Source organism: Littorina saxatilis, linkage group LG6, assembly GCF_037325665.1.
Source record: "Littorina saxatilis isolate snail1 linkage group LG6, US_GU_Lsax_2.0, whole genome shotgun sequence".
Lineage (NCBI taxonomy): Eukaryota > Metazoa > Mollusca > Gastropoda > Littorinimorpha > Littorinidae > Littorina > Littorina saxatilis.
In genome coordinates, this window is record NC_090250.1 from 25,959,405 (window position 1) to 25,986,081 (window position 26,677).

Here is a 26,677-nt window from a genome sequence, read left to right on the forward strand (position 1 = left end):
TTTCAGTTTGTATGTCACTGTATATGATTTGTGCTTCGGCATGGCTGAACATAAGCTTAGAAAGGAAGTGCTTGTCAACGAGAGAAGTGTTCAACACTCAATAAAAGACGTCACTGAACGACGTCACTGAAAGACATGACGTAATTTTATCCCCTCCTTCCCCCCCCCCCCCCCTAAAAGGCGAACCATTGAACAGTGTGCACAAATCGTAGATAAAGGAGGCCGACTGTCTTAAAACAAATTTAAAAAACAAAAAACCGGGGTGGGCGTTTGCTAGATAGTGACCCCAAACACTGTACATGAGGAAGACGTGGAACTTGCGAAGAAAATGCGAAAAAGTGTTTGTGGGTTATCGTCCCTAGTTACATGCTGGCGGCGAAAACAAAATGGCGGATCGCGTAGGTACCGATCGCGTGCGAGGTGGTGGTAAATTGTGCTCGGCTTTTTGTTGCAAGAACGCCCGTTACAAACAGAGCTGCTTCGGGAACACTTTCCACAAGTTCCCTAAAGAAGAAAAAAGGTGGGTTGTGCAGTGATTATTTCATCAGGTTTACCTTCTTCAGAATGAGAATGCAATGGCTCGAGTCAACTCACTCAGTAGACTACAGCGTCAGCGAGTACTCAACTGTGATCGAGTGTGAGTCAGCAGTCAGTACAAAACAACCCGTGGGCATATTTGCCGAATACTTTATCAAACCTTGCTTACGGGAAAACTACAGTACAAAAGTACATCACTCATCCGTTTTGCGTTCAGGCAGAGCGTTAGATTTAGACTGAAGATCTGATTTAGCTTTTTTTGTCTTTCCTTTTTGCTTAGTTTAACAATAACATTGTTGTTTTTATTGTCAAACTAGGTGCAGAATATGGATGCAATTCACAAGCGAGAGGACTTTGAAAAGCTGCAGCCAGCTGATGTTCAAGGTCTCAAGCTTTGTACTGATCACTTTGAGGCCAACCAGTAAAACAATCCTGCAGAGAGGATCACTTATGTGGAATGCTGTCCCGACATTGTTTGCAGTGCCCAATCCACCACCGAAGGTTATTTATTTATTGGTTTTAGGTTTTTGCAAACCAAAGAAGCACACTATTAAATGCAGGTTGAGTAATGACAAGTTTGAGGCAGATAAGAATTGAAAAAAACAGCATTGTTCCCATCAAATAATGCCTGTTTGCATTTAGCGCAAAAAAATTATAAGGCCAACAAAAAAAAGTTACTTATTTTGGATCGACGTCTTGATTATGATGATATGATGAACTTATTTTGCAAAAAAACAGCCCCAAATGGCAAAAAAAAAGTATAGCGTCGGCGTCAACAACAAAAAAGTTGTATGTTTCTGGTCACCTGACCCTACCTATGTTTTCCCGACGACCCTAGACTTTTTTTTTTGCATTTTCAAAAATAAAAGGGGTATTCGAAAATCAATTGTTTTCCTGTTTTTCAACAAAATAAGTTAAAAAGATGGTTTAAAAAAAAAAGTTTAGAAAAAAAATCTGCACCTTTAGTCATGTTAGGCCACAAAAAAGTCTGTTTAAGGTAACATAGGCCCCCCAAAAATAGCGTCGGTAGGTCGGCTTTTTATTTTTGTATTTTAGCCATCTGAATATTTTAATTTTATTTTTTAATGCCCCCAAAAAGTCTAGGGCCGGTGGGAAAAAAATAGGGTCGGTCCGGATACCGTAAACAGATTATTTTTTGTTTTGCCTTACCAGAAACATACACTTTTTTGTGTGGCCTAAGACCAATGCCATGAAATTGGGAGAATTGTTTCATTGTGACTGGGTGTTGGTTGTGAGTTTGTCAGTTAAAGAGCTGTGCATTTGCAGGTTGCTAGTGGGAGGAAGCCACCATCGCAAAGGGTAGCTACAAATGAAGCCAGCACCGACCTGTCTCCTGATGCACAAATTGTTCAACCAGGTAAGAGATTTTTAACCATGTAGAACACCCTGACATCAAAAAATGTTTAAACCCATCCATTACATAGTTGATAATTGCTGTATAGGGTGACGGGCGCTGTGGCGGGGTGGTAAGACGTCGGTCTATTAACTCGGAAGGTCGAGGGTTCGAATCCCGGTCGCGGCCGCCTGGTGGGTTAAGTGCGGAGATGTTTCCGATCTCCCAGGTCAACTTATGTGCAGACCTGCTAGTGACTTATCCCCCTTCATGTGTACACGCAAGCACAAGACCAAGTACGCACGAAAAAGATCCTGTAATCCATGTCAGAGTTCGGTGGGTTTTAGAAACACAAAAATACCCCGCATGCTTCCTCCGAAAGCGGCGTATGGCTGCCTAAATGGCGGGGTAAAAACGGTCATACACGTAAAATTCCACTTGTGCAAAAAAAATGAGTGCACGTGGGAGTTTCAGCCCACGAACGCAGAAGAAGAAGAAGAAGAAGAAGCTGTATAGGGCAGATGCATGGATGGATGAAATTGTACCTGTAGTTCCCACACGTAAAGATGGGAAACATATCCTGTTAGAGGCATGGTGTAACAAGAAACAATTAAGTGGCTCTATTCCCATCTCCCCCCCCCCCCCCCCCCCCCCCCATTCCCCGTCGCGATATAAGCTTCGTGGTTGAAAACGACGTTAAACACCAAATAAATAAAGAAAGAAAGAGGCATGGTGTGTGAGGAGTTTACCTGATACTGTTGTCCTAATCAATCAATCAATCAATCAATATGAAGCTTATATAGCGCGTATTCCGTGGGTACAGTTCTAATGGCCTCACCCATTCAGTACCAAACAAGGTCAATTCCATCATTGTTCCACATCGTATCCATAGTTGCTAATACACTTCATTTCTGGCCTGCCTTCCTACGCTATTGTTTATTTTCATTTTGTGATTTAATTACACGTGTTTTAATTTCTTCCAGGTTGTAACTTGTTATGGTTATGTTATTTTATGTGTGTTTTGTGTGTGTGTTTTCTTTTTTAGATGACATTCAGGCGATCCTGGAGGACATAGGATGTAAAGCATCAAAGTCGTCATCCTCCCCATCCCCTCGTGAAGCGGAACTTCGGCAGAAGGTCAACAAACTGAGGAGCAAGGTTTTCCGATTAGAAAAGAAAACGATGGAACCCCGTGTAAAACGAGCGAGTAAATTAGCCAAGCCTCCCAAGAAAGACTTTGTAATAGAACAGTTGTCTCATATATTATCAGGCGAGGCGAGCTATTTTGCCATTTATGCCTGTTACATATTTACCGTTTATCTGCTGCTGTGTCCAATCCTGGCAGAGACGGGAACGCATGTTACCAAGGAGCCGAAGGAGAGTCAATGAGATGAGAGAATGTGATTAACAATTGCCAACTCTCTCCGTACAAAGAGGGTCCAAAATTGTATCAAAATACAGATGGTAGGGAATTCAAAATAAAAAAAGACAATAGACAAAACATGTACTTCGGCTCATAGAGCCTTCTTTAATTTTTGACTATTAAGTCCATGCTCCGAGAGTCCTTTTTTTAATTTTGAATTGCCTACCATCTATATTTTTATACATTTTCAAAAAGATTCAAGTCACCTTCCGTTATTCTTGAACTTGGCTATCCCAGCCTTACCTCAACATTCGATATTCCTGTGATATTTTTGACGTAAAATCAATTTTTATTGTAAAACTCTTCGGCAAGAGGATTGGTCCAAGCAAACAAATAATAAACTTGTTTACAAAAACTGTATACATGTATTTTGTTAATACCCCAAAAATTGTATAGTATATACAAGATTTTTACTGATATTTCCGATCAATTGCCTATGGTTTTATTTACCTAAAAGATTCAAACGTCACACCTATGACTCATGGCTATTTTTAAGGGGGGAGTAGCATCCCTGGTGTGTTGTTTGTGATACATGTACCTTTTAGTCTGTTCACAGTAACATAGGCACACAAAAAGAGGGTCGGTAGGTCGGCTTTTCTTAATTTTTTTTTATAACCATCTTTTTAAATTATTTTGCAAAAAAACAGGAACAAAATTGATTTTTTTTCTTTTTTTTTCTCCAAATGCCAAAAAAAAAGTCTAGGGTTGGCGGGGAAAAAATAGGGTTGGTCGGGATACCGTAAACAGACTATTTTGCTTTTTTGCCTAAGCAATGACTAACAAACTTTCTTTAGGGTCTGACATTGTATATACTATACAATTTTTGGGGTATTAACTAAATACATGTATACAGTTTTTGATTCCTTTTATACTTTTTCACAAATTAGCCCCCCCCCCCCCTTTTTTTTTTGTAGTCTGCCCTGGGGGCGGGAGGTCTCCTAATTTCGGTTTCTAGGGTCACCTTATGCTTCCCCATGAGCTGAGAACTTAATTAAAATGGGCCTCGATTTTTTTATTTGTATTTTGTAATTGTGCCTTTGTCCAGTCACATGATTTCACTTTGTACTTAAAAACTTGGCACTGTCATCATTTATTGCTATTTATTGTTCAGTTGTTCAGTATTTATTGCTATTGGGCATCAGTTGTTCAGTTGCCCTCTTTCGAATGAGCCATGCATGCATTATGGATGTGTTTAGCGAATTGGGATATCCAAAGCAATGTAAAAGAAGAAACAATGTGAAGCAAACATATAGCACCAAATAAAATAACCGAATCAGAATGGAAACTTCTTCAGTGTATGTGTGTGTGTGTGTGTGTGTGTTTGCTGTTTTAAATACCGAAAATGTGAAAATAAAGCAAGTCACAGCATGAGAAAGATCGACTGTACTAGTCATGACAAAGCAGGAGACAGCCTGATCAGCATGTAGAAAAGGGGAATAACTCGTATTTAGCCATTCTCATTTCTAAGCATGCCCAATGAGGAAGTTATCCTTCTTCCCATTGTAGTTTCTTTGGTGACCCCCCTGCACAACATTTGGCCGAAAGTAGGGGGTGGGCGTTTGCTAGATACTGGGCGTTTGCTAGGGATTTTACGGTAAGTACGTGACCTCTGAGTGAAGGTGACCTTCCTCCTGCTGCTGGAGGCAGACACGATCACATTAACATAATATACACACATGTGAGTACATCGTCTACAGTTATGACATGGGTGGTATCTCTCACGTATGTTGGGCAGAAAGAGTGTACCTCTGTGTGAAGGTGACTTTCCTCCTGTTGCTGGAGGCAGACAGGTACTGTAGGATGCGGGGCTGCGGGTTGACACGATCACATTTACATGATACACACACGCGTGAGTATATGGTCTAGTTATGACATGGGTGGTATCTCTCACGTATGTAGGACTAGATGATTACCCGCTTCGCCGGGTACCGGCTTCGCCGGGAAGAAGTAGAGCCGAATACCAGGCTGCGCCTGGGACCCGGCTTTGCCGGGTGTACGCCGGCTTTGCCGGCGCACGAAGGAAAGGAGATAAACGCGCAAAACACTGGAGACCTTCTAAAAATAGTAACGTGCAGTGACCTTCTAAAAATAGTAACGTAGTAACGGGAATATGGATTGACGCCACACGGAGGAAGGGAGATAATCGCTGCTGAAAACACTGGAGAAGATAAGGAAGAGTTACTGGTAGTGGATCCCGACAACAAAAAAACAAAAAACAAAAATCGGTTCAGCGCGCACAGCGCTGCGCGCTGAGAGCACGTGTTGAAATATCTCATCTATGAGGTTGTGTCCGGGGTGTAGCTGAATACGGTGTCCACTTGAAATTTGAAAAAGATCCACCGAGAACTTTGGCCGTGCATCGCGAACAGACAGACAGACAGACAGACAGACACTAGTCGTGTATATATATAGATAAGAAGAGTGTACCTCTGGGTGAAGGTGACCTTCCTCCTGCTGCTGGAGGCAGAGACGTACTGCACGATGTGGGGCTCGGGGTCGTCGTCGTGGAACTTGACGTAGGCCCCTCTGTTGCTGCCCTCCTCGTAGTAGTTGGACGCCGAGAAGACTGTCAATACCTGCAGGACAAAATATACGAAATACCTGAGCGTGAGTGCATGTGACTGTTTATGAGCAAGTATCTGAAGTATAGGAATAACCGTCAGGCCTTCTGGCAGCGTTCACTCTAAATGTAACGCTTAAAACGGACTGCATTTGGTATATTTCTTCTTCTTCTTCGTTCATGGCCTGAAACTCCCAAGATCACTCATGTTTTTGTGCGTGTGGAATTTTACGTGTATGACTGTTTTTACCCCGCCATTTAGGCAGCCATACGCCGCTTGCGGAGGATGCATGCTTGGTATTTTCGCGTTTCTACAACCCACCGAACTCCGACATGGATTACAGGATCTTTTCCGTGCGCACTTGGTCTTGTGCTTGCATGTACACACGAAGGGGGATAAGGCACTAGCCGGTCTGCACATAAGTAGACGTGAAGATCGGAAAAATCTCCACCCACCAGGCGCGGCCAGGATTCGAACTCACGACCTTCCGCTTGGGAGGCCGGCGTCTTATCACCAGGCCATTACGCCTATATTTGCCTTACAAGACAGCTAGTACTGTCATTGTTACATTTCAGCAGCGTTGACCCCTTATTTCTAGCTTAAAAAAAATAAAAGGAAAATCTCAAATCTCTGACAGTTTGCGTGTGAGTAATTACGCCAATGAATGAAAGAGAAGCAAAGTGTGTTTCGTGTTTTTTTGTAAGTAAGTGACACATTTTACACAAAGGTAAAGTAAACTAATACGTACGAAAGTCACAGTTTCCATTGCTTTGTGCGTCTTTGTTTCTTGACCAACCTTCTGATTTTGGTGTTTGATATAGTTTTACACGGTGAGCAGGGCCGGACCCAGGGGGGGGGGGGGGGGGGGGGGGGGGTTCCAGGGGTTCCGGAACCCCACCCCTGGAAAAAGCATGTACCTTGCTTTGAGTGTTTTTTTTAGCACCAAAACAATGCTGCTCTTAACCCTCAAAACAAGGCCCAGAATGCACCAGATTGCACAGATTTTAACCGTTTTTCAAAAATTTTCCGGGGGAGCATGCCCCCAAGCAGGCGCGCGCTTGTGGCTTCGCCACTTCGCTGATTTGCCCCCCCCCCCCCCCAAAAAAAAAGGAGGAACCCCCCCCTTACAACTCATTTGGTCCGGCCCTGGTGAGCCATATATCAAAGAAATGAGCAGAGTCTTAAGCCTGTTTTTAATTGGGCGAAGTCGATTACGCGAAGTATACTTCGCGAAGCTAGCCGCACGGAGCTTTAGCACTGAGTTTAGCACTGGGTGAGTTTACGGTAAAAAGACTTCACGCAGTCTTGGCGAAGTCGACTTCGGGCTGAACTAAGGACCGCCTTTAGGAACACAACGGTACCCAAATCAAGAGTACTGGTCAAGAAACGAAGACGCACGATTCAATTGAAAACTGTGACTTTTGTACCTTACAGCTTACTTGACCTCCACCCTAACTCACTCTGCCATCATGTGTGTATTCGAAGCCCTCAGGTTTGCATTCGTGAGAGCGGATAAGGAGCTGGAGGTTGTGCGCGTCCAGCACTTTCTTGGTGACGTCGGGACCGAAGTAGCAGCCGCCCCCTCGGAACGTGTTGGGTATAGACCCCTTGATGTTCTTCGGGTCACTCCACAGGATGTCCAGCATCTGGAGAAAGATCAATATATTTTCCTTAAAAATCGAACAGATGGGAAGAAAAAGACACTGCCTCATATTGAGACCTCCATGCAATCACAGGGTTTATCCTGGAAGAAAAAGACAATTGGACATTTGTCTCCCTCTAACCAAATTCTGATGGGACATTACATAGTCGAAGGTTATCATTTAGAACCAGTCCTACTGCTCAGAGGAACAGCTTTTTTTTAGGATTTTTTCTGAGGCAATCGAGAGTACTGAAGCACTATGTCTGAATTCGTCCCTGGCAAGCACTGACTTGCATCATGAACGAGGAACAGAATTGTAACTGTTTATAGTTAGTCTTCGGGTTTTCTTTACGTTCATCTATATTCATAAATCTCTCACAATAAACAAAAGATCCCCCTGAGTGTACATTCAGTCACTAGTATTATTATCTGTATGGACGGGCGCAGTGGCGTGGTGGTAAGACGTCGGCCTCGTAATCAGGAGGTCGTGAGTTCGAATCCCGGTCGCTGCCGCCTGGTGGGTTAAGAGTGGAGATTTTTCCGATCTCCCAGGTCAACCTATGTGCAGACCTGCTAGTGACTTAACCCCCTTTGTGTGTACACGCAAGCACAAGACCAAGTGCGCACGGAAAAGATCCTGTGATCCATGTCAGAGTTCGGTGGGTTATAGAAACACGAAAATACCCAGCATGCCTCCCCCGAAATCGGCGTATGCTGCCTGAATGGCGGGGTAAAAACGGCCATACACGTAAAAATCCACTCGTGCTAAAAACATGAGTGAACGTGGGAGTCTAAGCCCATGAACAAAGAAGAAGAAGAATTTGTTTGTTTGTTTATTTGTTGCTTAACGTCCAGCCGACTACGCAGAGCCATATCAGGACGAGGAAGGGGGGGATGAAGGGGGCCACTTGTCAAGCGATTCCTGTTTACAAATGCACTAACCCATTACTTGTGTCCCAGCAGGCTTTAGTAAAACTAAATTAATACCTACTGGAAGATTACCAGTTTCCAGTATGTTAAAATAGGCTTAACCTATCTACTGCTGGACTTACATCAGAACACTAACAGATTAAACTATACATGAATCGCGAGACAAGCGGCAAGAGAAGAGATTTTTGGAAAAAATACAGGTGAATGAGCAAGAAGGCAGAAAAAAGAAAAGAATTCATGAAGAAAAAGAGAGCATGACAGGAAAGAGGAACCAAAAATCTACCTAACAGCAAACTAGAAAGCTCCTGCGGTTCCAAAAAACAGGAGGGGCCTTTAATTTCATAACCGCAGTGCCCCACTGCGGGAAGAAGAAGAAGATTATCTGTATGCTGGGATATTCGGGTAGCTTCCTCCCGGTGGAAAGCTAGCAGCAACGAGGATCGCGCTACCCAGGTGTTTGCATGTTTAGGTGTAGTCAGCCACCTCCACTTTTGGCATAATGACCGAGGTCGTTTAAGTGCCACATTGATGACACGGGGGTGGGACATGAAAACCGTCTCTGAGCCTGCACATTAAAGTGTAACTAAACAGACATTTTGAAGTGTCAGCTTTACTGAATTGCTTTATGTTTTGTCCAAGTATAGACCTGTAGAAGCGATACTGGACGATTTTTCCAACGTTTACTGTGTTTTCTGATTTACTACGATTTTTTAAAAGTGTTGAACCCATTTCAGATTTACCTGATTATCTGTTCTTGATTTGATACTTCCAAAGAACAAGTGGTACTTTGAGTTCCGGTTTTATGTTTTAACCAATCAGAATTTGGTTCCTAAATAAAATCGTCTGCTGCCTGTCCCAGCAGAGTCGGCAACAAGCACTGCTTGCCACATGTGTGATGTTACCAACAGAAATAGCCATAAATTGGGCAAGGTAGCAATGTAAATGAATTGGATCTAACTAATGTGCTTGTACTGCATCTCTGGCCTTTGAATTCACTCCAAATGTACTGGCTCAGCGTGAGAGGCAACATCCTGTCGAAGTCGTAAGCACGAGGCTGACTGGGAGATTATTATTCGAAGAGCATGCTGAAACGGATTGTAAGTACAATATTTTACATGTTCTCGACATTTCTGTTGATCTTTCCTTAACTTTAATTGTTTCCTTGATTTAAAACCCTAGGGCTTGTATTTTCAGTTGTGATACTAAGCACGTATCTTTACCACAGTATCCGATCACTTCACACTTGAATTTTGGAATGATGAAGTGGAATTATTTCTGGATCTAATTTATTCCTTGTTCCCCCCCTCTCGATTCCTTTTTTCGCCACATATGTATTGTCGTGTGAGGGGGTAGATGCGTGTACTGGCTGATTTTTTATTTTTTTTACTTCGGTCAGATACAGATGATTGGGAAAAAAAACTTGTCAAGGATTTCAGAATTTAATAGATCTGTTCGAAGTTTGTACGGGATGGGTCCTGTTACAAAACAGACTGAATGTGCCCAAGATGAACTTTTGATTAAACATACACACACAAATGAATCTCTTGAGTTTGTTATACGGCGAATGTCCAGTTTCCACCACCACGTCTGAGGTATGTTTTAATACTGTTTGATTGAATAGACTGACGTGCATTCTCTCGAAAATGTGCGCGCGTGTGTGTTTGTCTGTGCCTCAGACTTATTAATCAAAGATGATGTTGCACATTGCAGATCTATGCGACAGGAGCAAGTGGACAAGACAGCTACATTTGTCTGAGCGAAGATCCAACGGTAAGCTCTTTTAGCCGAAGACAGCGAGCCTGGGTGCATGCATGCAAGCTTCTATCATGTTCGTGTGAGTGCTGCAGGGCTATTAGACGACTTTTCATTATTCTTGATTTGGAGATCCATGCAGGGTATTAGAAAGTGCAGAATATACACGTTTGAACAAATACGATGTGTGTTTGCTCTGAAAAAAAGAAAAGACGCAACAAACAAACATTGTATTTGTTTAAAGTATCACAAATATGTATTACCTGTATCTGCATGTTTTGATAATGATGAAGGGTAAATTACTTTTGACGTGTGCTTTTTATATTTAGTCAAGTTTTGACTAAATATTTTAACATCGAGGGGGAATCGAAACGAGGGTCGTGGTGTATGTGTGTCTGTGCGTGTGTGTGTGTGTGTGTGTGTAGAGCGATTCAGACTAAACTACTGAACCGATCTTTATGAAATTTGACATGAGAGTTCCTGGGTATGAAATCCCCGAACGTTTTTTTCATTTTTTTTTTAACCACACTGATAACGAATGATAGAAACACAGACACACTTAATAACATATCCACAAAAATTGTAACAATAAATGTAAGCTGAACAATGCCTGCAACACATTTCAGGCCTCAGAAGGAAGTAATTATGAGATTCAGACAGAGAGAGAAAGCCCAACACGAAACCAGTTGTGACATTTTTTATTTCATTATGTAATATTAAAAACACGACAACAACGTATTTCCTGTACTTAGTTTCGTGCAATTATGGATTGCATAGTATGTCTAATTGAGTGGCATGAAGAGGCACAGTTGCATGAAAAACCAACTCGGATCTTGACTAGGATCAGGATTTTACATGGACACAACCTAGAATTTAACATCCTGGGGGTAGGGGGGTACTGCGCCTTTCACATCAAGATGTAAAGATCTATTTTAAATAATACTTATTAGAAGGGAACAAAATCAAACAAACTACAACAATCGTTCTGAGGGGAGAGAATTACCTCTTCCGAAGAAATTACCTCCCTTGCTTTTCTTGTCGTGACTTATGTAGAGTAAAGCGAATAGAAAGTGAATCAGTCAGTAACAAAAAAAACCACAACATTTCTTAAGATCAATGAGGAGTCTTGAAGTATTTGTCAATGTTAATCTTGTATGCATAACAAACAATATATTACGGATTGATAATTAAAGAAAATCGTCTCTTCTACAGGGTTGACCCCCCTAAAAAGGACACCCACAACCGTGCAAATTACTTCTGCATCTGTTGAACCAATTATTTTATATATGGTATTCATTAACTTCAGTTTATGTTCTGCCTTTCCAGTAAGTGGCAAGTTTGTAAATTGAATGGTCTAACTTTTGTGCAATTTTAATTTTTTTCTCCAATTTCAGGGGTCGACTAAACAGAACGAGTTTTGACATTGAGCGGTAGCCATTTTTACCTAATTTAAACCCTTCAGGCTTTTACCTTTTTGATTATTTTGAATGTCTGAGTATGTAAAAACATTCCCTTCAACCCCCAGGCTATCGATGACCTGAAGAAAGCAAGCAGTTACAGCTAGGTTCAGGGCAATCCTCAGACACGAAAGCGTTGGTGTCATTGGTGATGCAAAAGTTAGATAATTTAACCTACAAATTTGCCACTTTGTGAACTGCACATGCATAAAATCAAGTTTAAGTATGCTGAATATGAAGTTATCCAGTCAATTGGTGTAGAAGTTATAGCATTTCTGTCAGTTAACAGTATTTAAAATCTCTAAAGTAAAATCTGACATATATTCAAAAGTTTTGCATAAACACCCAGACAATTTTTACGATACTCCTAAGCTTCTCGACTTCTCAGCCCTGTCTTGGAAATGAATTCGAATAAGGCAGTCAAAATAACTTAGTTTGGAGCACCCATCAATCAGAATAAGCATTAACATTTGACACAGGAAATATCTTCTACCGAAAGCTCTCCTGGTTTTATTCTACATTTTTCCTGCATAATGGTAACAAATTTAATGATAAATCTAAACAACGAAGTGACTGTGGTAAGAGGAACAAAGTTAAAAAAACAAAGGATTACTGTAAATGGTTTACGAATCGAAATCTAAAAAAGTTTTAATGATAAGTAAAATGATAAAAAAATAAAATAAAAAAAGCTAACGTCCTCGCATTTGTCCACAATTATTCCATTTTTAACATGGGAACAGAGGGATAATTGGTCTAAAGAATTTTTAAAAAGGACTATCTGTATGCAATGCCCGCTATAGGTGAAAGACTTTTGTGGAAGCCATGGAAGAATGCATCGCTGTTGTGCTGGTTCAGCTTGAGGTCCTGTCCTAGCGAATATCCTGCACACACAAAAACACGACTTTTTAAGCCACTTATGTTGCATTCCGTGACATAGCTTTGTTAAAACCGTGTGCCTGATAATAATGACAGATTTTGTTGATATACATTTTTTTTAAGACACCCCATATAATATTGTTTGACAATCTCTTTCAACATAGTTTACGAATCACCAATGTGTATACAAACGCAAATAACCCACCGGTCAATAAATTACTTTCCAGAGAGAGAGAGAGAGAGAGAGAGAGAGAGAGAGAGAGAGAGAGAGAGAGAGAGAGAGAGAGAGAGAGAGAGAGAGAGAGAGAGAGAGAGAGAGAGAGAGAGAGAGATTAAAACTAGAAAATGTGTGCTATATAAAACAAGGATAATCTCTGTCAAATCTTCGCTTGTACCTGCATGGTGTTTACTGCGCTATATACACAACCTGTTTTATTTCATTTCTTTCTTTTTTTTTGGGGGGGGGGGGGGGGGATGTTTTGTGATGAGGGTTTTTTCAAAGCCTTTACTGCTTTAGTCATTGAATCCACCCGACTTCGATTTATTGTTCAGTGATGGGTAATTGTGTGACCAACTATGTAAGTTAGTGATTGTTCTGGCTTCATACAATGACATTGCATTAATTTTATAAGTGTATGTGTGTGTGTTTCAGGCAAAAGCTGATATTACAGTCCTAGTTGTATGCAGTACCTCTGCTTCTTCGTTCAGGAATCAAAGTATACAATCTAAACCGATTATTTTGTTCAATAATGTTCAGCTTACCATCCCGAAGAAGGCAGTAACGTGCCGAGATATTGATTATAGATATTAACGTACCTAACCTGGTTACTGGTGTGTTTTCTTTTTATTTCAATAATGTAAATGTGTGACAACTTGCAGGGTACTTGATGTTCAGAGCAATTTTTCTGGCAAAAGACCTTTTATGGATCAAAGAAAACTTTGTCATGGTGCACAAGTCAATCAATTTGGTTGATAAATAATTTGTGCTGCATTTTCCCTGGTTCCAAAACGTAGTATGTATTACCACATGTCCTTACCTGTCATTGGCATCACATGATTCTCTGCAAGCAGTCTTTTGTGGAAATACGTTGCACTTATAGTAGGTGGCTGTGGAACGGTAGACATGCAACGACAACGAACAACAAAAGACAAAGTGTGGAGTACACTCATTTTTCTTAACATACGCTAAGTTTCTTTGAGAATGCTCCAAGTGAAAATCAGGGGTTCCTAGGCCTGATATCACAATTAAACAGCTTCTTCTCAGAATCAGGAGGGAAAAAACTGTTATATGGCGAGATGTCGTGACAAGAACAGACAGCAGCAGCAGCAACAACAACATTGCTAAATCGTCGCTTTAACAAAATTTCATGTTTAGCATCGCAGACAAAGCACGGCTACTGATCCGACCAAAGCCACACTTCATGCACGATGGGCACATTGTTATGGCCAGCTTGTTAACGTGCGCATTGTGTATGTTTTACATAGAATTGAATGTGTTTGTCGTTGTGTCTGTCATCTATCCTAGTCGTTTGATTTAGAATAAAGCAAACTTATTACAATGACGATTTTCTTCGGTTTTTGATGAAGGATTGGCATCAAGACTTTTCCTATTTTCCAACTCTGCCACCATACACTGGCCGTTCAGGTCTGCATGTCGACCACATGGTGTGTGATCAGATTTTTCGGACATGTTCACAATGCTTACATGACCACCAAATGGAAAATCAGTTGGTATTTGTTATGTTTTTGTGTTAGCACAATCTTCATACAAGTAAACAGAAACAGTTTTGTTGCAAACAGAGCCTTCATAAGAAAAAATGCTTCTAAGTCAAAATACATACCCCCTTTTTCGTATTGCGTAAAATATACCCATAAATTCTGGACATCATATTTTTATTTTTTTCACAACAATGAAACCAAACTTTGGCATATGTTCTAATAGCAATATATTCACAATAAAACCTATGAGTTTGAAGGCTGCATCTTGTTTTGTTTATTTTTGAGAATTTTTTTGCAAACCCATGCAAATGGCCAGTTTCTGGGGAGAGACTGGGGAGATAATGGCCAGTATAGAAAGAGTTAATAAGTAAACTAATGTCAGAAGTAGGTATTTACCTTGTTTGCCTTCGCGTTCTTGATTGCCCGATGCAGCATTTGTATCACTTCCCTTGACATTCAAAACGCCAATGTATTTCTGAAAGGAAAATAAAGATATTGACCGAAACATCACACAAGTGGTATATCATGCTAGGTTTTGTTTACAGTGCCTGTTCTACGACAACATCTGATTGTAATTTAAATAAAGAACAAGAAGAGCAAACGCTCGATCGAGTCACTTTCGCAGTTCTGAATATTATATGAGGCATCAGATGGACAGGAAGAAATTGCTATTCACAACACAATGAGTCACGTTCACATAAAATTTGAGCCCGGTCACTTTTATAGTTTCCGAGAAAAGCCCAACGTTAAGTTGTGTGTTGCCGAACAGAAAAGGCTAGTTATCTCCCTTGTTTTTCTGATAACGTTCGTAAAAGGCTACAGATGTAAATACTTTGATGTAAAGAATAATCCTACAAAGTTTCAATCACATCCGATGAACTTTGTCAAAGATATAAAATGTCTAATTTTTCCTTTGACGCTGACCTGTGACCTTGAAAAAGGTCAAAGGTCAACGAAACCATCGTTAAAGTGTAGAGGTCATTGGAGGTCACGACTAAACAAAATATGAGCCCGATCGCTTTGATAGTTTCCGAGAAAAGTCCAACGTTAAGGTGGTGTCTACGGACGGCCGGCCGGACAGACTAACACTGACCGATTACATAGAGTCACTTTTTCTCAAGTGACTCAAAAACTGTATCCATTTATTACTTCTCTATTTGTGTGTGTTTGTGTGTGTTTAGGGGCGGATCACATCATTTTTAAGGGGGAGTTTCCAAATATCTTTTAGGGACAATTTGACGACGCGAAGCGTTTAGTTGAAGACACGAAGCGTTCAACCTCCTGGGGGGGGGGGGGGGGGGGGGGGGGGGGGTCCGACAAATGTTGATAAAAACAAGGAAAATGGATCAATCTGAGCCAAGAAACATCCCCTAATACACCTTCCAAAAAAGTAAATATATTAAGAAGAAAAATTTGAATCACAACAAGGACAATTGATCGATCTGGCGCAACCTGAGCAAACTAATTAGCCAACTTCTTTCCAAAATCGTCACTTAGAATACAAAGGCCGGCTCCTAAGTGGTCCGGAAACCCCGGAACCCCCCTCCGGATCCGCCCAGTGTGTGTGTGTGTGTGTGTGTGTGTGTGTGTGTGTGTGTGTGTGTGTGTGTGTGTGTGTGTGTGTGACCGATGACCGTCTCTAAATTCTAATCGTTGCGTTTGCATGGTAATAAAGTTTTAATACTGGATATGTCCATGAAAAAATATCATTTCTTGTTCATGTCATTGTGTGTGTGTGGCCAGGACCGTGACTTCTGCTTGCCTCGACGTCTTCAGAAAAGACACAAAATGCCAGCAGGCGTATGTTCTTGGAGCACTCAGTATGCCGTCATCTGCAAACAAATAAATACAAATTATTCAATTGTGTAAATAAAGAACAATCATTTTAATATTACAACAAAAAATTCATATAACTGTAGTCTTCACCAGAGACATCCACTACACTATCTTTAAATAAAACTGCCGTAAAAAATTGAAATACTATAAAACTTACCCCCACTCAGATCTATTTGGGATTATTGAAGTTTCAACCATGAAACGATGCCGGTTTGGACAGATCTGCTAGTTTGCCGCTGAAACTGAAATCAAAGGCGATCTTCAGAACTTTTTCTAATCTTGTATTTGTGATTAATATAAAATACTGATCTTCCCAATAGAAGCTGATGTGTATACACATGACCAGGACAAGGTATTTTGTTACAGGGCATTTACGCAGACGTCGCAGTTCAAAATATCGTTTTAGATCTGATTTTGTACAGCAGCCTGTGTGATTCAGAATCGTCTGCCCTTTTTCGGTTTAACATTTTATGGACGATTCCTATGAGACTGCTCAATCATAACTGATGACAAATTCAGAAACAGATGATGGTTTCAAGTAGGCTACAGTAATGATTCGTTAAAAATGTCAAGCCACTCGTCGATCATTCACACTCAAAGAACCCAAGCCAAATCTGCTCTGGTTCCGAGCAGCTTTTTCCAACTGAGACCCTAATTGTTACGCATCTGCCGCGAAAAGATAGACCACAAACAAGCGGCACTGTACCATGCTTTCGTTTATGTTGCTAAACAGATTAAATGTGCATTGTAAATGTGCTTACAGCAAAGAAATGCATCCTTACTTACCACAAAAATACTGGTACCACATTCATCGCACTTGTGTCTTCTTACCAAAACCTATCGATATGTTTGTTTACGATATATTGGTAATTACTAACCGTTAACTATTTTTCAAAAATCTGAAATGACTTTTAAGAATCAAAGAAAGATTCGCTAAAACGGTTGACTTCAGAAAATAAGCAATATTTTTCTGAACCATGAAATAAAAATCGAAAACTCCGTTTGATCTTTTATTTTGGTAGATTAATGACAACAGCCGGAACTGAAAGTACCAGAACCAAAAATTAAGGGCATTAATCAGGTAAACTAAGAAGATTGTCGTTCCTGGGGCGCACTTCACATGTCCGTCAAACAGTGTCCGAGTGAGAGAAATTTTTTTTTTTTTTTCGCAGTTCGACAGTATATGAGGCCCTTCTTCATATCAAAGTGTAAAGGTTGCTGAACGATGTTTTTCCTTTTTGCTTGTTTAGTTACACTTTAAGTTGACCCGTGTCCGTCCCTGCCAAGATTCGAACCTGCGACCTTAGTCCAGTGCTCTATCAACTAAGCTACCCGGAACCATATCGATTGAACATTGCATTTCCCTTCTTTGAGCAATGTGGCGGCGGAGGCAGAATAAAACTCATATTTAGTGGCTGGCCGATACTACAAAAGAGTCATTGTCTGTCTGCGTTCAATCGTTTAAAATAATTTGAATTGTCATTTAAAAGGATCGATACAGAAATGTTATTTGTAATTTTGACCAAAAAATGACATTTAATGCAATATAAAACAAGTCGCGTAAGGCGAAAATACAATATTTAGTCAAGTAGCTGTCGAACTCACAGAATGAAACTGAACGCAATGCAACGCAGCAAGACCGTATACTCGTGGTCCACCGCTCACGGCATAGGCAGTGAAATTGACAAGAAGAGCGGGGTAGTGGTTACGCTATGCTGCATAGCACGCTTTTCTGTACCTCTCTTCGTTTTAACTTTCTGAGCGTGTTTTTAATCCAAACATATCATATCTATATGTTTTTGGAATCAGGAACCGACAAGGAATAAGATGAAAGTTTCAAAATTGATTTGGAAAATTTAATTTTGATAATAATTTTTATATATTTAATTTTCAGAGCTTGTTTTTAATCCGAATATAACATATTTATATGTTTTTGGAATCAGCAAATAATGGAGAATAAGATAAACGTAAATTTGGATCGTTTTATAAATTTTTATATTTTTTTTACAATTTTCAGATTTTTAATGACCAAAGTCATTAATTAATTTTTAAGCCACCAAGCTGAAATGCAATACCGAAGTCCGGGCTTCGTCGAAGATTACTTGACCAAAATTTCAACCAATTTGGTTGAAAAATGAGGGCGTGACAGTGCCGCCTCAACTTTCACGAAAAGCCGGATATGACGTCATCAAAGACATTTATCAAAAAAATGAAAAAAACGTTCGGGGATTTCATACCCAGGAACTCTCATGTCAAATTTCATAAAGATCGGTCCAGTAGTTTAGTCTGAATCGCTCTACACACACACACACACACACACACACACACACGCACAGACAGACAGACACACATACACCACGACCCTCGTTTCGATTCCCCCTCGATGTTAAAATATTTAGTCAAAACTTGACTAAATATAAAAACAGACAGACAGACAGACAGACAGACAGACAGACACACACACACATACAACCCTCCCCAACACTCACAAACATTCCTTCTCCTTTGCTTTTCCAATGCATTTCCACCACCGCCCTCTCAACAGCCACTCCACACCCCATATTGAAGTGAAAGGTAAAGTGTTCACACACCTGTTTCCACTCCTGCAGCTCCGTGTCATCCAGCTGATGTATGTCTATGTTGGACAGCTTGGACACACACACACACACACACACACACACACACACACACACACACACACGCACATACACACATACACACACACACACCTGTTTCCACTCCTGTAGCTCCGTGTCGTCCAGCTGATGTATGTCTATGTTGGACAGCTTGGACGCACCCGGCGGTCGAAGGACAGAGGCAAACTGGTGTAAACAAAAAAGATTAAAAAAATACAACAAACGGCTAGAGACACATTTATTTTCGACAGAATAAAACATTTTCTTGTAATTTTGTCTTGAATGGTGATGATTTTCCTTCTTGGACTGACGTACGTAATGAAAGGGTAACAAACACACATAGCCTACATGCAAACGCACGCACGCATCCACACCCACACCCACCCACCCACACACACACACACACCCACCCACTCACACCCACACACACACACAAACACACTCACAGGACAAATAGAAGTAAACATTTGAGTATTCCATTTAAGTGAGGCGCTTCTTCAAACTGGCATTTTACCAGTTACAAGCACGAAACAAATAATGACTTTGAAATCCATTGAAAATATTGAAGGCAGTATAAACGTTCGTTATTAAATATGTGTGAATGTGTGTGCGTGTGGCTGTGGCTGTGTCTGTACTGTGCTTGCATGCGCGCGTATGTTTGCGCACGCGTGCTTACCTGCATACGACTTTGCGTGCCTGCATGTAAATTTAGCATCTCGACTGTCTGTCGATGATTTGAAACACCGCAGTCAACAAAGAAAAGGGGCTCCGCTCATCTATGTAACTTCAGCAGGACCGACGACGCACTGCAGATGATCCCAGCCCGCTACACGTTGCATGAAAGGAAAACAGGCCAAGTAGCCTACTCGTCATAATCCCTATCGCGGCATAAATAATAGGCAGTGCGTCGTCGGTGCCGCTGAAACTGCGCGGGTATATTCTGCCCATAACTCGTACACGCGTGCGCTCGTGTGTGCGTGCGCACGCACGTTTCCGTGCACACCCGTGTTCGTGCATATGTGTGAATTCAACAAAGTCAGTCACCTTGTGCCTATCGATGTTCTGAAGGAAGTTGAGATCAACGTGCTCCGAGACGCCGCCATGAAGTACCAGAACTCGTTCGTTGACAACCGTTGCTACTGGTAACCAGCTGAACACATCTTCAAAGAGTCGGACCACTTTCGTCGCTTTGTCCTGCACATTACATCTCAAAGTAAGATATCAAAACAATCATTTGTAGCACATGGCTTAGTAAGGTGTTTTTTTCTCTCAAGATATAACAAAAGAATGATCGACCAAATCTGTGCACAGCAAGCTAAACCGTCAACAAACCAATGAATACAAGATTTACACTGAAGAAAACGAAGACTTTTGTGTTTGTCCCCCACATTTATTTGTATCCATTTATACATTACACATAATTTCATCCCGGCAATCAAAGTAAAAACAGAAGTATCATAAAACAGATCCAGCCATCTGTTATTTTGTTTCCTTTTTGCTTGAAGTAATAGTCTACTTTGTCGTAATCTGGTGCAAGGCTAGCAGTCTAGCATGAAAGAAACAACTAAATAAAAACCGCACACTTACCTTATATTTTTTCATTATTTCTCTGATGAACCCATATCTGAAAAGAAAACAAACGCAATTCTTGATAAACAGACACACTCACAATTAAGTTATCTTTGCTCGCAGCTCCTGGTGCACATTATTTGTGTACTTTTTACAAACACACCATCTGCTTTAATCAAAACAGAATAACGACAACACGCGACTGTACTATTCTCAGAACAATTCTCAGTCACAGCGGAAGACTACTGTCTCAAGAAAAATCATGTGAAACACAGCGGATCCTGCATTTAAAGACTTAGCAAACGTTACCCTTGAACATTGGGTGGCATAAAGGAGGGTCGTTAAATGGAGTGCTAACTGCATTTAAAAAAAAAATGTTTTCCCCTAATTATTATTTCTTACCCAGGTTCATTGATGTAGTTATCCAAGAGACGATTTTCGGAAATACATCTATAAATATGGGTTGTGAAAGAGTGAATGCCCTTGCCTTTTCTCTGACAAATAACTTCACAAAAAAAGGGCTCCTGTCCACGTGTTTCCGACACACCCCTCGCTAGTGATTGGCTGCTCCAATGTTTGTCTGAGTAAAAAGCAAGGGCATTCACTCTTTCACAACCAATACAAACCCGACAGAGTTATTTTCGGAATTCGTCTATTGCGTTATCAAGAAGACTGACCTGATATTCATCAAATGGTCCTCGTGATTGCCTCTGTTGAGGTAGACCTCGTTAGGAGAAGACAAGAAACAGGCAAACAATAGAGCTGCCACCTCCACAGAGTGAGCTCCCCTGTCCACGAAGTCACCGTTGAACACATAAGGGTTGTCTACGGATGGAAGACCGTTCTGCACGTTTTAGGATAAGGATAAGGATATATCGATTTCATATAGTCCTGTGAGGTAACCCTCTTGGAAATTCGTGCTGCTTTCTCACTTTAAAACGTTGATTTCAAATCAAAACATCGAGCATATAACAAAAAAACACGTCGCGTAAAGCGATATAAACATTTTTCGTAAATCTGACGGCCTGAAAAAAATCAACTCTGAAAACCCGGGATCAGCCATCATCAGGACTTGGTAAGGCTTGGTGAGCCGAAACCCGAAGGCTGAGACGGATCGAGCTGGTCTAGGCGAGACATGAAATCATATACTTTAAAAGCCAGTGAATGATAGAAGAAAAAAATGCAATAATTTTTTAATCTGTTCATTAAATTTCAATATTATTTAGAGGGTTACATTTTTGATGAACAATCTCATTAATTAGGGCCTAAAATGTAGGCATCCAAACTGAAATGCAGACCAAAATGTCAATCAGTTTGATAAAAAAAAAAAATGAGGGTGTGACAGTACCGACTTATTTTCACAAAAAGTTGGATATTTCGTCATCAAAGACAAAATTGTATCGACAAATGGAAAAAAAAACAACGTCTGGGGATATATCATTTGCAAGAACTCTCATGTACATTTTTATGAAGATCGGTCAAGTGGTTTTCTCTAAATCACTCTACATACACAGACACACACAGACACACGCACACACAGACACACAGACACACACACACATACACACACACATACACACACACACACACACACATACACACACACACACACACACACACACACACACACACACATACACACACACACACACACACACACACACACACACACACATACACACACACACACACACACACACACAAACACACACACACACACACACACATACACACACACACTCACACACACACACACACACACACCACCACCCTCGTCTCGATTTTCAGTCTACGTTAAAACAGGGTGTCAACGTGTCCGCACCTTGTGGAAGATCATGTAGAGGTCCTCCAACTTGCCGTGGAGGTCGCCACAGATGGTGATCTGATGGCTGAGGGCGGTGGTGGCGCGGTTGATGTTGCCGCACTGTCGCAGCTGCAGCCTGGCCTCGTGCAGCAGCTGCAGCAGGTACTTGACGTGCAGCAACTGCAGACACAAAATTATTTTGGGGTCTTTTTACGTATTTGAATGAAAAACACTACAACTACCCCCAAACAGATAATTATACTTGAAGATACAAATGAAAAGGCTCGTTGCAAGTTTAAGCGTGATCCATTGATTGTCGTCTCTTGCATTTTTACGAGAGGGTACTTGACGTGCAGCAACTGCAGACACAAAATTACCCATGCAGAGGGGCATTTAGGTCATAATAAGTCGAGCCAAAATGGGCTACGTTCACCCTGTGTACATTTTCTTCTGTGATGTGACTATTGGATGACGTCATCGAACCTTCGTTGCCTAAGCTAATTTGAATGGAAGCTCGCGCCATCTTGTTAGAGTAGGTTCCTAAATGTGCAGAGGGGCAGCTGCTTTTGCACTGTATGAAAGGGAGACAATTTGCCTCTCCACCTGGGCTTGCGCTAAAACACGAGTTGCACCCCTTTAGCTATAATAGCCTCGATTCGCGCGCAGCCTGTTCAGCGTATAATGCTGGTTTTTGTTGGAATCAGAAGATATATGGTATGCCTGTCCGTCTGTCTTTGGTTCTTTGTCTATGTGTTTGTCCAACTGTGTCTAAAACACTCTTGACCCAAATGTCTGCATTCAGGTATCCGATGGACGGACTGCTTGTAACGACTCCGAGCAAATTATATAGAGCGCGGTTCTTTCTTTGCCAGCACCTTCTTTGCAGACACCTAAGACGAACTTACCTGTTTGGATTTGAAGGCCTGCACCAAGTTTTGCACCTGGCTGCGCGTGATGGGGAAGGTGAGGTGGGGGCCCTTGTAGGAGGCCTCCACTGTGATGTCCTCAGGGTCCGTCTCCTCCAGCAACATCTTGTCCTCGTTCTCCAGCTCGTCGGACATCATCGTGCCTGCAACGTGTTGGGGTAACCATACAGTCCACCCTGCTTTGGCGACTTGAACCTCTTGATAACGACCACCTACCCACTACGACCACCCGAACGATTCCGAAGAATCCTCCGAAAGCGGCGTATGGCTGCCGGAATGGCAGGGTAAAAACGGCCATACACACAAAAGATCGTGGGAGATTTAGTCCACGAACGCAGAAGAAGAAATGAGTCCGAAGAGCTCTTGTTCAATATATTTGACCTTTCCATAGCGACCAACTCTCAAAGGATTCCGAAGAACTCTTGTTCAAAATAGTTAACCTTTCCATAGCGACTACCTCTCGATAACGACCACTTGCCCACAACGACCGCCCCGAGCGATCCCGAAGAGCTCGTGTTCAATATAATTAACCTTTTCATAGAGACCACTTCTCTGGCAACGACTACGTTCTGTCGGTCTCCTGTGTGGTCAGTATTGAGAGGTTCGACTGTATTTTTTCCCCCTGGAAAATGGGAAGGCATGAAATATAAACAAGTCGCGTAAGGCGAATTTACTACATTTAGTCAAGCTGTGGAACTCACAGAATGAAACTGAACGTAGTCCGCCGCTAGTGCAAAAGGCAGTGAAAGTGACGAGCCTGTTTGGCGCGGTAGCGATTGCGCTGTGCTTTACTGTACCTCTCTTCGTTTTAACTTTCTGAGCGTGTTTTTAATCCAAACATATCATATCTATATGTTTTTGGAATCAGGAACCGACAAGGAATAAGATGAAATAGTTTTTAAAACGATTTCGGAAATTTAATTTTGATCATAATGTTTATATTTTTAATTTTCAGAGCTTGTTTTTAATCCAAATATAACATATGTATATGTTTTTGGAATAAGAAAATGACGAAGAATAAGATGAAATTGTTTTTGGATCGTTTAATAAAAAAATAATTTTAATTAGAAGTTTCCGATTTTTAATGACCAAACAAGATGAAATGCAATACCAAACCCCGGCCTTTGTCGAAGATTGCTTTGCCAAAATTTCAATCAATTTAATTGAAAAATGAGGGTGTGACAGTGCCGCCTCAACTTTTACAAAAAAGCCGGATATGACGTCATCAAAGGTATTTATCGAAAAAAAGAAAAAAACGTCCGGGGATATCAAACCCAGGAACTCTCATGTCAAATTTCATTTCATAAAGATCGGCCCAGTAGTTTAGTCTGAATCGCTCTACAGTGACACACACACAGACACACACACACATACACACACATACACCACACACACACACACACACACACACACAGACACACACACACATACACACACATACACCACGACCCTCGTCTCGATTCCCCCCTCTATGTTAAAACATTTAGTCAAAACTTGACTAAATGTAACAAAAACCCACAACAATGCTTGTCAGGTACGGTGTGTATTGGTTGTGAAAGAGTGAATACCCCAGTCGAGGGGTGTGTCTCAAACACGTGGAAGAGTTGAAAGTTTGCCTCACAAAAAGCAAGATTATTCAGGCTACTCCTTTACAACAGATACTCCGCCGAAAGCGGCGTATGGCTGCCTAAATGGCGGGGTAAAAACGGTCATACACGTAAAAGCCGTGGGAGTTTCAGCCCATGAACGAACAAACAAACAACAGATACAAACAAGACCGAGGGTTTTCTGGAATTCGTGGATTATCATGAACACTTCAAATGAAAAATAGCATTTATGTAATCATGCTATTCAAATCTCAAAACAGAATGAACTCTTGCGCAGAGAAGAAGAAGAACGGCATACTCTCCAAAGCTAACACGCTCAACCATAATATACCTTGTCATCCTGGGGCTGTGCTGTAATGGCGAATGTGATCAATATGGGTAACACCTTGCTGAAATATGCACATATCTGTCATAAGAAAATTAAAAACATGCGTGTGTATGTGTGTTTGTTGGTACGAGAGAGAGAAAGAGAGAGAGAGAGAGAGAGAGAGAGAGAGAGAGAGAGAGAGAGAGAGAGAGAGAGAGAGAGAGAGAGAGAGAGGAAGAGAGAGGTGGGCATACACATAGACAAAGCAAGTTAGATCGAGTCCTGTTTCAAAGGACCATCAGCTAGCTTTTAGCACCTGTCATATCAAATAACCAAACGCTAAAAAATTTATTTTAAATCTTACATCTCTATCCCTAGCGTTTGATCAAAGGGCACAGATAAATGCCACAGCGCAGCTTCTATACCGAAACCTAGACCCGTCTAAATATTGCACAACGCAGGAGGAGTTTTCACATGTATACGCCAGACATAGTCCGTAACGTGACTGCACTTCGAACACAATTTAACAAGGGAGACAACCGCGAACGTTGCCAGTCAGTGACGCAACCGAGAGAATCAATATTCATCGTTGGCATTTCCATCGTTTGAAGGAAAAATGGCAGTGTCCCGTCAACAGTTGTGATTGACCGAATGACATCTCATCACTTATTGATAATAGGGTCCAAGGAGACTGAGCGAGACGCGGACAGTTATTAGACTAATAGTCTGGGGGATGGACATGTACAGTTATTAGACTAATAGTCCTGGGGATGGACATTATAAGATGTTTGATGGGTTGTTGACTGACCAGCTTTTTTGTTGTCCGAGGGGGAGCATATCGTCTTTTGTTTCATATTTATTGACCAAGGCCGAAGGCCGCGGTCAATAAATATGAAACAAAAGTCGATATGCCCCCCGAGGACCGACAAAAAAAGCTGGTCTGACAACAAACCACCAAACATCGTTTTTGTCATCATTTTGGTAGTGAGAAAATAAGATAACAATCAACACAGGGAGCCATGCTTTGAAACACGGGTTCCGTGCTGATAACCACACGAGTTCCGTGCGGATAACCACTGGCAATCAAAGCTGGCGTGTGAAAGCAACTTTCTGTATTTTAGAGTTCATAAAATGTTGGGATGAATATGTCAGGTTTGAGGATGCACAGTTCTGTTTGTTCATATCGGTATTCCACTCCCTCGGCTTTCAGTTGTGAGTATTAAGCTTAGTAATCGAATGTGGAAGCTACGTTGAGTCAAAGGTCACAGAAGATTTGCGTCGTGCAGCGAAGGAAAGAATCGCGATCTTGTTTCCGACTCAGTACCTCTTTGTTTTTCATTAGACCTGTCAATCTGCTTGCTCGGCTTTGTGAGATGTTTGCATATCTTGTTGCTATTTTCTTTGCTTTTATCATTATTTCTTATTTGTGCTTCGTTTATCGATACAACGTCTTGTGCACGGGTCAAAATGTGTGTGTCAGCTCAGGGGTCAATTGGTTTGACTTGAACTTGACGTTCGTGTTTCTCACACAAAGATACACGCACTCCATGACTTTGTAAGAAGACATGACATATCGGTAGGTTTCATTTGTTTGTGACGAATTTATTGAAGTAGTTTTGTTTTTTTGTTTACTTTTGCCAGTTTGCCAGTTGGTTTTTGGAACTTTGCAAAGCAGTGTCTTGTCGTCTGTTTGGGTCTGGGGAAACGCCAATGAAAAGAGCCGAAGAATCCTCGAGCGTTT

The 26,677-nt window shown here is 41.3% G+C and overlaps 1 protein-coding gene and 1 long non-coding RNA gene across 2 annotated transcripts in view; one reads left to right on the plus strand and one right to left on the minus strand.

Annotated features, from left to right (window-relative positions):
• LOC138968857 (serine/threonine-protein phosphatase with EF-hands 1-like) overlaps nucleotides 1-26,677 on the minus strand; it is a gene marked incomplete in the record, with an annotated part of 113,924 nt that overhangs the window by 14,512 nt on the left and 72,735 nt on the right. The window contains 8 exon segments of the mRNA XM_070341523.1: nucleotides 5,742-5,890; nucleotides 7,336-7,521; nucleotides 18,817-18,909; nucleotides 19,768-19,917; nucleotides 20,311-20,347; nucleotides 20,970-21,136; nucleotides 22,115-22,276; nucleotides 23,002-23,165. Coding sequence (XP_070197624.1) covers nucleotides 5,742-5,890; nucleotides 7,336-7,521; nucleotides 18,817-18,909; nucleotides 19,768-19,917; nucleotides 20,311-20,347; nucleotides 20,970-21,136; nucleotides 22,115-22,276; nucleotides 23,002-23,165 — 1,108 coding nt within the window.
• LOC138968864 (uncharacterized) lies at nucleotides 286-4,197 on the plus strand. Its single transcript, XR_011456303.1, has 3 exons — nucleotides 286-1,038; nucleotides 1,825-1,915; nucleotides 2,937-4,197. It is a non-coding gene; the product is annotated as an uncharacterized lncRNA (long non-coding RNA).